Below are 11533 nucleotides of genomic sequence, written 5' to 3'. Positions count from 1 at the left end.
AACGACCGCAAATCTAATATAACCCTTCGAGTACCGGGCATAGAAAAAAGGCATACGAACTAGAATCTATACTAATCTGTATTTCAATTCCAAAAATTAAAATGCTTAGCGTCATATTTATTTAATAATTCAAGCAAGAAGCTTTTTGATATCGTCGGTCTCTGCGGCTTCAATATAACTTTTTCCATCTGGAGTAGTATCGCTTTTGTTTGCCCCCTGTATGACAAAAAACAAAGGTAATTAGTTGAAATTTTTTAGAGTTTAGTTGAACAAAAATTGACAGATATTTATTAATAATCCAAACCTTATCCAAGAGAAATTTCACGCAGCTCGTATGTCCTTCCCAAATAGCTGCAAGAAGCGGTGTAATGCCATGTTTATCCTTTTTCTATGTTAAAGTATATGATAATTGTAGTAAATAAAAAAGATTACAAAAAAGGGATCCTAGCTAGAACTAGTTTTTACTGTTTTAAAACATGTTTGTGGTCTTTGGTAAGTCGGAGAGGGGTGAAAGTCGTACGTAGACTTTTGCCGGTTAATGTATACAATGACTGTGTGCATTGTACATGTACATATGTATGCATACATGTTTTTTAGAAACTGATAAAAGAAAACTTACGTTAACATCGGCTCCTTTAAGAATCAAGAACTCGAGAACCTTTAACTGGCCAAAATCGGCAGCATAATGAAGTGGGTACCTTCCTTTAATCTCCTCATTTACTTTCAGAATCTGTAAGTAAAATGGATACAATTAAATTAAGTTTTAATGCTTGTCTACGAACACACATCGTTTTTGAAGGCATCTTGCACAGCATCGAATTCTCCGTTTTTTATAGTCCAAATAACTTTTTCACTCATTTTTATTAATCATACGAATGTTTTTTATGTTGAGAAGACAAAAGCTTGCGATATTTTACTACAAATGTTTTTAAATATCGATCAATGTATAAACTTTACTTTAATCGATATTAAAGTGATATACGACTGTAGAAGGCCTGTCTCCAGCATCGCGATAAATTCCAACCAGGAATTTGCTATTTATTTTGTTTGTGCGTGGAACGTATCTAGCACAGGCATACGAATCAGCTGTTATTTTTTAAAGAGGCAAACGAAGAATTCCTGGAGCAGTTTTCTTACGTTTCTATACGATTGTGTTGCATTGAAATTTGCAGGATAAACGCCTGCCCTAATGGAAATATACAAATACAAGACACCGTCTCAACCCAATGTTACTTAAGATTCTCTCAAACAAGCCCGTCGAACAAAAAACTGGTTTTGACGAACACAAAAAAAAAATTTAAGTTGCTTTGTCTAGTGCAATAGAACAGCTCTAGCTTCAAGCAACTGATAAAATGAATGAATATTAAATCGAAGATAAAAACCAAAACCATATATATGTAAATTGTTGTTGATATATATCGCCTTAGCAAAGTACGCCAGACCAGTCTAAATTTTCAGTGTTCTATTTCACCCGTCTCTAAATTTATTAGAAATGTCTATGCTGACCCTCACAAAACAGCTGTTTTGCTATTCAGGTTGATTATCATCTTCAAAGCCCATACCAGCAAGATGCTTAGAACCGCTGTCAGCCGCTTGTTACAAAATAATTCAGTAAGTTTAAATAAAGGTAATACAAATTCAAGAACATTCGTAACATTCTCTTGTTTTAATAGGTAAAATGTGTTGCCAGAACAAATTCTGTTCGGAGTATCAACCTTATTCCCATGGTGGTTGAACAGACCGGTAGGGGAGAACGGGCCTATGATATATTTTCACGACTGCTAAAGGAACGAATTATTTGCCTAATGGGCAACATAACCGATGACATTAGCTCTACCGTGGTTGCTCAATTGCTATTCTTACAATCTGAGAATGTTAACAAGCCAATTCACTTATATATCAATTCTCCCGGTGGCGTTGTTACTGCTGGTCTAGCCATTTACGACACAATGCAGTATGTTAAGCCGCCTATAGCAACTTGGTGCGTTGGCCAAGCATGCTCAATGGGTTCACTTTTGCTGGCGGCAGGAGCACCGGGAATGCGGTATTCATTACCTAATGCCAGAATTATGATACATCAACCATCTGGCGGCGCACAAGTATGTTTACTAATAACAATTGTTCCTTATGCAACCATTTTTGAGCAATTTATTTACTCTAGGGTCAAGCCACTGATATTTTAATACATGCAGAGGAAATTATCAAAATTAAACGCCAACTTACTAGCATATATGTCAAGCATGCTAAAAACTCGTATGAAGAAATGTGCCAACGAATGGAGCGAGATCATTTCATGACCCCCGATGAGGCCAAGATACTGGGCATTATTGATCACGTGCTTGAACATCCACCAGAAACAGTTTCAGACAGTGGCCCGACAGCTGATGGTGGTATAAATGCTGGCAAATCTGTTTCTGATGAACCCCAGAGGAAAACCAAGTCAAACTAGGCAGCATAAGACATCTTCAATTGTGCAAACCAAAATTCAAGCTTTATCTTTCAAATTGAAGAGCAGATCATAAGGAAACTATTTTTTCAATACTTTTGTCAGTCAAAAAATAAATATATACACTATATATATATTTATTTCAAGTTGTCTATTCAGACAACTGCATTTTTTTCTCTTTAGAAAGCCTATCAGAAAAGATAGTTATTTGTGCATACGAAAATGTTTTTAGACAGATTAAGAAATTATAAATCTATGCTTGACTTTATTAATCCAATTGATCCATTAAAATTATTTCCGAGCTCAGGGCTTTTAACTTTGATCCATTAAAATAATCTCGGAGCCCCCAGTGACCGAATCCTTCTGAATATACTCGAAAATTTTAGACAGTTCCGGAGTTTCCTTAATCGATTTTAGAAAATCAATTAAATGCTGATTTTTTTCTAAAGGAAAACAAAGTTGGGTTATTTCTTACGATCAGGTATGAATGATTTGGCGACGACTTACTTGCTTTGGGTATTTGAGAGAGTGCAGACACGGCGCGAAGTGCGGAGCGCTTCAATTCATCTTGCTTTTCGTATTCCTGTTTCACAGAATTGGCTTTCACCTTATGTGTACATGTATCACGCAGTTGTTGAATAAATTGATCAAGTCCTAGAATGGGAAGAATCAATTAGAATGGGCATAAGCATATTTTAAAAATAGACTTTACTTAGCAAAACCTTATCCGGACACAAGACGGCTAAACGAGCTGTCATTAGGTATGTCAACATCTTAATATCGTAGTGATCGCAAAGACCGGCTTGCACGTGATCTAGAAATTGCATTACATCTACACGATCCAAGCCTTGCTCCAGCAGGGTGTACATGCACTCAAAAGCAGCTTTACGTATATCAAGACCATCGTCAACTGTGTGCTTAAACGGTCCCATTTCCACCTCTCGTATAAGTTCACTTTTAACCTTTGTTTCAGAATAGAGCCATGGCAAAAGGGTTGGCAGCAAGTCACGCACCAGGCTGGGCTTGTTGTGTACAGCAGAGTTGAAAGCAACAAGAGCAACTCGACGAACTTGTGGCTCTGGATCACGCAGCGCAAACAGGAATTCTCCAATGCTCTGCTTGAGAAGAACATCTATTGGCTGTGGCTGATCGGAAATGGTGAATTTAATTGAAGAGACAACCACAGTACGCATAGTGGCACTCTCCGAACGCAATGCCTGCTGTAGTTGCGGCAGTAATTCCTCAGGGTTGACCAGCACAAGCTTACCAAGGCATTCCGCCACCACATTGCGTGAACCTTCTTCCGAACACTCACAATGCTTGAAGAGCTGTGTCCATATGGATGGCACTGAGGGTAACAATTGTGCGAGTCCACTAGGAGTTACCGAAAGAGAAGATATTACTTCTTTTAAGGAATGAAGAAGTAAATATTGCCGCTTAGGCTGTACTTCAATCTCTTTTAAAATGAGCGGTAAGTAGGTCTGCAAGCTGCCAACAGACACCGCTCCAAGCGCATGTGACGCTGCTGCTTTCACGTCCTCGGAGGTTGCACCAAAGCATTCGATTATAGTTTGTGGGAGCACTTGTATGGAGCTCAGATCAAAGTGGCGACCTATTTCCCCAATTGTCAATAAACAAAAAATGACTTCTGTATCGTTACGTTTCTGTAGGTCTGTTATCAGTTTTGTGGCCAACGGAGTCGCTACTTGCGAGCATTGTTGAGTTAGAGCAGCAATGCACTTGGCAGATGAATGATATGCTTGTTTATGAAGCTGTAACTGTTCACTCGGGGACGTGCTTGAACTTCTAGACGACATGTCACCACCGATCAAGACTGGTGCCATTAGTTTTGACACTAGCGAGTGATAGTCCAGACCAGGCAACTGCGTTTGAACCAAAGCTTGAAACAACTCCAACGTGCAATTTAATGCAGCTCCCTATAAAGATATTATTATATTAGATGTAAGCTTAAATAAAAATGCTTTTACGTACCTGTAACAAGGGTGAACGCACTAGGATAAGTACTGATGGCAAAAACTGTTCGTGAATGCCAACTAATGCTTGCGGCTGCCTCTGGGCAACAGTACTCAGGAGGGTTAAGGAATACTGAGCTACGTGTAGATCTGTATCAGATATGAGTGGTGGAATTTCTACTATAGCTGTCTGCAAAAGATTTGGTTCAAAGTTGCTTGAATAGTTGATAACAATTTTGTTGATCAGATCCAAGGAGTGGAGCTTCAGGGCACGATGATTCTTGCGCAAGAATGTACCTAAAGTCGGTAATACGTCATGCAATATTGGCGTGAGATCTATACGTAACGTAGATGCTGCAATCATAGTCAGCGCTTTGACACTGCTCAGACGGGTCACCTCGTTCTTGAGGCGTTCCATAAAGATTGGTAGGCAAACGCTCAGTTCGGGTTTTAGCATGTCTCCCATATTAGCAATAATTTGTCCCATGCATGCTATGGCTCTTTCTTTCACCTCTTGATCTACATCTGTTACTTTTAGCTTTTGCAACGTGCACGAGTACACTGGACCGACAAAGGATGACGCATCGAAGCCAGATTTGGAATCATTTGTATCCAATGGTCGAATTACTTTAACAAGTTGCTGTAGCACCATTAATGCCTCTGTGGCAATTTTGTAAAATGGATCGAAAACTGAAGTCACTACTAGAGGAACTAATGACGGTATGTGTGGATGAAACACATTCGGTGGATGACCTTGAAGTAGAGAGTACAGAAATCCTAGCGACTCAATTTTCATGTTACTTGTCGAGCTCTTATCATTTAACGAATAACTTATGCCAGGCACAACGCTATCCAAATGGGGACCCAAAGCTCCTGGTAGTGAATTTAGCAGCTCTCGCAGCAGCAAGAAGCAATCTTGACGCGTTTTCATTGATTTTTCTCGCATTAACGGTTGCACCGCTTTGACGATTAGTGGCAGCTGTTCCATCAATAATGAAGTTGGGCCCGATATTTGATCCATTGAGTCAGGGTCTGGAGTCACATCATCGGTCAGGCGGGTGCTCTTAAGCAGTGCGACGTATGCGTGAAAAATATCAGACTTTACATTTTCCTCTCTTTCTTTAAAACGAGCTATTAAAGCTGGGCTTAAGGTACGATAAAAATCTTCAATAAGTTCTTGTCGAGTTGCAATTAAAACTTCCAGACACTTGGCTGCTGCACGTCGAACCTTCCAACTCATGTCGTCATCGTCACTATATTCCTCGCTGTCAACGTATTCATCATCTTCGGTATCCATTGCAAATCCAGTGTCACCATCATCGGTCTCATAGTTGTAGTTTGGGTCATATGTAACATATTTAAGACAAAGCGCAAGAATCTTTTAACAAAGAACTCGAATGAATACATAATAGATCTACAAAACTGATAGATTACATACCATCGATATATGCGGATGTATGGCATCGGGACAACGCATAACAAATGCTTCACAGGCCTGTAGGCAAAACTCACGTAATTCATCGTCATCCTGCTCGCTATATTGCTCCAGAACACGCATTGAGCGTTTAATAGTATGATTACAAAGACGATGCCCAGCCTGTCGGCTACCTCGATAAACAAACGTTATTAAGTTAGTGATAATAGTGATACTATTTGATCTTACCATATTGAAGCTAAACACTGAATGTATGTTCGAATTGTAGCAGGGTTTGGTGGTTTTTCGAGTCCATCGAGCAGATGATCAATGACGCCATTGTAGGCATTGGAATTGGCTTGAATTAAAAGGAATGAGAGTGCTACGATGGTACGCTTTCGTACAGCTTGACGGGATGAAGCCAATTGTGGTATTAGTGCTTTCAATATGGTGCTATGGAAGGGAATTAAAAACTCTCCAAAACGAGAAAGTAGATCTGCCAGAATATCAAGAGACTCTAATTTTACGGAAACATCTTCCTGAAAATTTACAAATTTACAAATTAATTACGTGTAAATTATTTGACAAGTGAATAAAATACCAAAATACCAACCTTTTCAATAGCCGTACTTAGTTTGCCTGTTATGCGCTGGCAGACATTTGGGGCAAGAGAGTTCGAAGACTGAGGCAGTTCGGCAATTACTGTTTTTAATCCAATACTCGAAATATCCCGTAGCTGTTCTGTGTTTGACATCATATTGGCACAGAGGGAATCAACAATTGTCTCTACTTGGTTTTCTTTTACTTTGTTGACTAAGGGGCCAAGACACTTGACAGCCAGATTCTGCACTTCGCCGTTTTTGTCCTCCAACAATTTCAAGACCATTCGCACAACTTTTTTTTCCGAGTCATCATCAAGAATAATACTATCCTTTTGTAATTCCATCATTAGATCGTTGGTTGCCATAAACCGAAAATCTTTATCGGTTGAGGTCATCTGCATGTGTAAAATTCAATTATATATGTATTTCATTCATTGCGAAAATAAAAATCTGTACGTACTTTTTCCAGCAAATTTGCAATTTGGTGGTATTGATGGGACGACATGGTGTAGAGTCTTTGCAAGTATTTATCAAGCGATTATATTATAAATACGTTATAGTTGAGGTAATTGGAAATAAACTCCACTAACTTTATTTTACTGGAAAATTGTATACTAAAATGTTCCGGCAGAAAATTCGAAGCATACCAAAAGCATTTTGGTTATCGATGTCTGAATTATACTCATGCACGAGTTATGTTATCAGTGAGTGTATCGCCAGAAGTTTGGATTTTTGGAACACTGGAAAAGAAACGGAATCAAAACAATTTATTTATGTAAAAACACACAACACTAAAAAAATGGTACATGCAATTATATAGCTGAATTAAAAGGATAAATCCAATTCCTTGGTTTTCTAGGAAAACCAAATTACTTGAAGAGCTGACTCCGAAGTACGCAACATAGAATTGGCATAACTGAAAAAAGCATTCTCGATTCTTTACAAAATGCAAAGTATTCAGTCAATCGAAATGCTGGATTGCAATGTTGGCAGTTGACTGCCAAAAACTAACAAAAAACGCCATGCAGAACTAGATGGTTTAAATTCAGCTAAGATTTTAGATCCGTACAGTTGTTTCTTCCATTTTTCACTCTTAGCTCCCGGAATAATTGTAAAATAAATATTTCGGGCCTGTGTACCAGCTGTTCTCTCAGTCCACACACGCACTTCACATCGATATATGTATTGATATGAATATGTGTATTTCGTTTACGTTGCTGGATACTTGAAAAACAAAAAGACAAACGAAAAATTTCTGGTTCAGTTTGTTTGTTCCGCGGTGCAGGCAACAGCTGTGGCTAACCCAATTTTACTTCTTTCTTGTTCCATATTTGTTTGTTCCGAAAGGTTGCTCACCCTACGGCGCTAACTTGACTCAAATATTCGATCAAGTTTTTAATGTAACTTCCATCACCACAATATAAATATGCCCGCTATATTTGTTTGAATTCCTTATGTTGTATTGTATTTGTGTTTGTTCAGCATAAATTTATTGCAAAATGGAACCGACTTGTGTGGCTAAAGAAAATGCAGGTATGTATCATTAAAACCCAATATATGTGTTTACTTTTGCATATTTTGACCTTTCATCTATTTATTTATATTTAGTGCCATCGATGTCCATAAAAAAGAATTTGTTGTCTATTAACAATAGTACTATAAAAAAAACGGCCAGAAAAGTAGTACTAGGAAATTTGGATAATGTGCTGCATCAAAACCAAACTCCATTTAAATTCGACTCCCAGAATATATCATGCCCTAAGAGCGTTGCAAAATTACCACTTCAGAATCTCCACAGACATCTTAATGAACGCGGAGAAGACAATCTGAAAATTATACCTAGTTACTTGGGACTCTACTCTTTGGAAAAGGAAGTGTGCTCCCAGAATGCCGATGAAAATATATTTGATTATATGGACTTTTCAAATACGAAGTGTTTGAATAACTGCTGGAGATGTAAGTCACTTAAAAATATTATATTAATAGGTACTCGCAGAGCAGAGCAAATTCAATTTGTTCATTTGTCCCGGGTTTCGTATGTTTTTGTTTTTGCTTTCCTTCTGTGCTCGTTTTGTTCTCACCCTTCAAGCGACTAGCCAAAACAACGGTGCCCTTCGAGCGAATGCGAACAAAACGATCTCAGAAGTGAATCAAAAGCCAGTAGCGAGAGTAAAACCAAAAAGTACGGAGTAGCGTAGCATTTAAAAACAATTCTTACGATAATTTCGTAGCAATTGCTTGATATGTAAATATTTTGTATATGTCTACATCTAAACCATTCATTATTAATTTCAGCGATTCCAGAAATATGGCTGGATAATCTAGCTGGTAAAGATACCTTTACTGAACAATTGTTTAACAATCTAGGCGGCTTGGAAGAAAATTTGCAAAATGATTACTTTATCTCAGTATGCAATGTTTTTTGTGAAAACGATGAGAGAGACACTTGCTCCCAAGAAGATACTGATAACCCTGGGACTGAACACTGCGATTATAAATTGGATTTACAAATGCCGATGCCAAATTTAGATGATATGGATATGCCATTTTAGGAATGATAAAATAATGCAAATATCAGCTCCTTATTAAATTACTTTAATTATGTTTTAAATTAGGATTTTGTTGTTTTTGCTGTTCGCAGTGCACAAGTTGAAATCGCCAACAAACAAACTTTTAAATTACGTTTAGTTATGTTTAGTTCGATAATTGTGATTTGTGAAACTGTCAATATATGTATGTATTAGTAATATTGGTGTAATTTATCCCAGATTTTAATTAATTTTCTTGATATTTGTATGCGAGTATGTACAAGTTAACAAGTGAAAACCGGCCGTTGACTGAAAAACTGAGGCCGTAGTTTCGGTGGTCAGCGGCTGATTTCTCATGCAGAAGTTCCCTGGCCAGCGACTGGGTGATGTAACGGGTCCGCTGGGTAATATAATCCCACACACCCGGCACGTACATATGCGGCGGTTCTTTGAAGGCGACAGCAGCGAACGTCAGCAGCGCAGGTGGGGCGGCACTTAGGTTAGGAGTAAATATTTGATTGCCCCCTTTGCTAAACCCGCTAGACGGATGCGATCTGATACCAAACGCTCAAGATGAGTCAAAAGTGTCTGAAATGACCAGCAAGTCATCAAGATAGACAAAAGAAGATTTTTAAAAAGCCATGAAGGGAAACATTTGTAGAAAATACCTGAACTATTTTGTATATTGTTTAGTAGCTTAGAAAACGCTAACTTTAGCTTGGTTATTAATTTAAGTAATGTTAGATCTGCACAACAATAAAATAATATGAACTTTCTATTTTGTAAATTGTGTAATTTGTAGTTTTATACAATTGCATATGCAGCGTAATTCGCAATTCCACATAAGTTTGAGCCTTTCTTCAATCTCATGTATCCAGATTCGCCCCAACGGTCACCCCACCAATTTTTTAATATCCAATAATCCTTTCCGTATCCAATTACCAACATTGCGTGATTTACAGATGTGGACAAGCATGAAACATCGTCATAAATGCCGTCGCTAAATTGGATTTGATTATAAAATTAAACAAAAATAAAGTGATGAGGAACGGTATGAATCTGTATGAGGAATCTTACCTGTATAATTGAAATGTTCTTGGAGTAGCATTTATTGACACGGCAACAGGACCGATATGTGCAACAGCAGCTTGAATTGCCTGTTCATCATTGACTGGTAGTATGGCCCAAGAAGTAACATTAACGACGGAAAGGTCGCTTACAAACTGGCATTTCCCTTTCTGTAAATTAAAAATATTGCAATTAAAACTATACATACAGGGGTGGCACAGAAATCGCTAGTGGAATAGTCAGCGGAAAGCAATATCGCCTACAAATTTCAGAGGTGCTGCAGAATTCCGAGCGATTTAATTTCTTAGCTTTTTCCTTCCATCTTTCATTACCTTCGAAGCGTATTTGTAATCATCCGATCTCATTATGCCGCCTGTGCTCTGTAAGTATTTTAAAGTGTTTCGCAAGGACCCACCAATGCATCCTTGATTTCCATGAGACACACTACAATCAACAATTTGTTGCACGCTTAAGGTTAATATTTTTCCAGTTCGTTTAAAAACCTGTCCTTCAATGCTTTCAGCAATACTAAAAGCGTAGCATGAGCCACAGCTTTGTTGATTCTGCGATGAGGTTGTGAACCCCTTCCTCCGCCAATCCAAACTTTCGGGGACGTTACTCATTTGCGCCGATCCAACTATATCAGCAATATTATCGTCCGCTTCGTTTGATTGACTTTTTAATAAGCGTAGGAAATTTCTTAAATAACCGTCAGTACTCTAAGGGAAAAATGTTTAAAAGTTTACTTACATATGAAAGGTTAAAACGTAAATATAGTAATATAGTTATACGGGGGTGTCACAAAAAACTGTACAGCTGTGACGCGAGTGGTTCAGAAAGTTTCGTTTTCAAGCATCACTACATATGTACATATGTACATATACTACGAAGTTTTTATTTTCAAACAAGAATATATATATTATTTTTATAAACGAGATATACGAATTTTATTGTTTACATATATTACCTACCATATCAGCCATAACATTTGTTGCCAACCTGAAGCTAGTCTGACCGTCCTGATAATTTTTGTTATGATCCTTTATTATTTTGAAGTTTGTCTGAAAAGCTTTGAAACTACGCATTTCATCAAAACCATGAACGTACTTCTTGTTATTTATCTTCTGTAAAATATATTTAAGCATTAATTTCTGTTTACACGGGCAAGGTCGCTCCTACCTTAAATTCTTCGAATTCATTTTTTATTTCTAGACTAGAATCATTTTCCATGTTAGTGGCATTAAGATTTGATAAAACACAGAAACTATAAAATACTAGAGTTTTCCACATATTCGCAGCTTCTAAACAATAAAAAAAATTGTTTAACTTTAGAGAAGAAAGCCGACGCTCAGTGGAGTTGTTGGATATTTAAGCTTGATACATTAATAACTCTGAACGAAAAAAGATAGCTTCATGAAAAAAAGTAGTCTGCCCGAGTAAATGGTAATACAGTGTCTAGAAGCTTAACAATAAAGTGTAAAGCTTCAACTTTTTTGTTTTTA

At 37.6% G+C, this 11533-nt stretch overlaps 5 protein-coding genes across 8 annotated transcripts; 2 read left to right on the top strand and 3 right to left on the bottom strand.

Annotated features, from left to right (window-relative positions):
* Nucleotides 1-60: 60 nt before the first annotated feature.
* Nucleotides 61-945, bottom strand: LOC117901848 (myotrophin). Of its 2 annotated transcripts, none has more exons than XM_034812795.1 (4): nucleotides 787-945; nucleotides 620-730; nucleotides 305-388; nucleotides 61-216 (listed from the first exon to the last, which is right to left on the bottom strand). In XM_034812795.1, exons 1-4 carry the CDS (start codon nucleotides 856-858, stop codon nucleotides 130-132), a joined length of 354 nt encoding a protein of 117 aa, XP_034668686.1. In that variant the 5' UTR covers nucleotides 859-945; the 3' UTR covers nucleotides 61-129. The 2 variants fall into 2 exon arrangements, with proteins under 2 accessions (XP_034668686.1, XP_034668687.1); XM_034812796.1 differs by having other exon boundaries at nucleotides 783-894.
* Nucleotides 946-1448: 503 nt separating this feature from the next.
* LOC117901844 (ATP-dependent Clp protease proteolytic subunit) lies at nucleotides 1449-2514 on the top strand. The gene is made up of 3 exons (XM_034812788.1): nucleotides 1449-1611; nucleotides 1674-2099; nucleotides 2162-2514. Exons 1-3 carry the CDS (start codon nucleotides 1570-1572, stop codon nucleotides 2447-2449), a joined length of 756 nt encoding a protein of 251 aa, XP_034668679.1. The 5' UTR covers nucleotides 1449-1569; the 3' UTR covers nucleotides 2450-2514.
* A 177-nt stretch (nucleotides 2515-2691) lies between these two features.
* On the bottom strand, nucleotides 2692-7088 carry LOC117901836 (cullin-associated NEDD8-dissociated protein 1). 2 transcript variants are annotated; one of them, XM_034812770.1, is made up of 8 exons: nucleotides 6896-7088; nucleotides 6447-6830; nucleotides 6083-6372; nucleotides 5858-6023; nucleotides 4439-5797; nucleotides 3159-4383; nucleotides 2950-3100; nucleotides 2692-2889 (listed from the first exon to the last, which is right to left on the bottom strand). In XM_034812770.1, the coding sequence occupies exons 1-8, from the start codon at nucleotides 6938-6940 to the stop codon at nucleotides 2868-2870; spliced, it is 3642 nt and encodes a 1213-aa protein (XP_034668661.1). In that variant the 5' UTR covers nucleotides 6941-7088; the 3' UTR covers nucleotides 2692-2867. The 2 variants fall into 2 exon arrangements, with proteins under 2 accessions (XP_034668661.1, XP_034668660.1); XM_034812769.1 differs by having other exon boundaries at nucleotides 2954-3100.
* A 744-nt stretch (nucleotides 7089-7832) lies between these two features.
* LOC117901847 lies at nucleotides 7833-9589 on the top strand. The gene is made up of 3 exons (XM_034812794.1): nucleotides 7833-7968; nucleotides 8044-8391; nucleotides 8731-9589. The coding sequence occupies exons 1-3, from the start codon at nucleotides 7935-7937 to the stop codon at nucleotides 8985-8987; spliced, it is 639 nt and encodes a 212-aa protein (XP_034668685.1). The 5' UTR covers nucleotides 7833-7934; the 3' UTR covers nucleotides 8988-9589.
* Nucleotides 9590-9733: 144 nt separating this feature from the next.
* Nucleotides 9734-11377, bottom strand: LOC117901841 (cathepsin L1). Of its 2 annotated transcripts, XM_034812782.1 has the most exons (5): nucleotides 11211-11357; nucleotides 11003-11155; nucleotides 10364-10750; nucleotides 10041-10201; nucleotides 9734-9963 (listed from the first exon to the last, which is right to left on the bottom strand). In XM_034812782.1, exons 1-5 carry the CDS (start codon nucleotides 11319-11321, stop codon nucleotides 9768-9770), a joined length of 1008 nt encoding a protein of 335 aa, XP_034668673.1. In that variant the 5' UTR covers nucleotides 11322-11357; the 3' UTR covers nucleotides 9734-9767. The 2 variants fall into 2 exon arrangements, with proteins under 2 accessions (XP_034668673.1, XP_034668674.1); XM_034812783.1 differs by lacking the exon at nucleotides 10041-10201 and having other exon boundaries at nucleotides 9817-9963; nucleotides 11211-11377.
* Nucleotides 11378-11533: the final 156 nt, after the last annotated feature.

This window comes from Drosophila subobscura, chromosome U (assembly GCF_008121235.1).
Source record: "Drosophila subobscura isolate 14011-0131.10 chromosome U, UCBerk_Dsub_1.0, whole genome shotgun sequence".
Lineage (NCBI taxonomy): Eukaryota > Metazoa > Arthropoda > Insecta > Diptera > Drosophilidae > Drosophila > Drosophila subobscura.
Note: the sequence above shows the minus strand (reverse complement) of the source record. Positions and strands in the feature narration are given on the sequence as shown.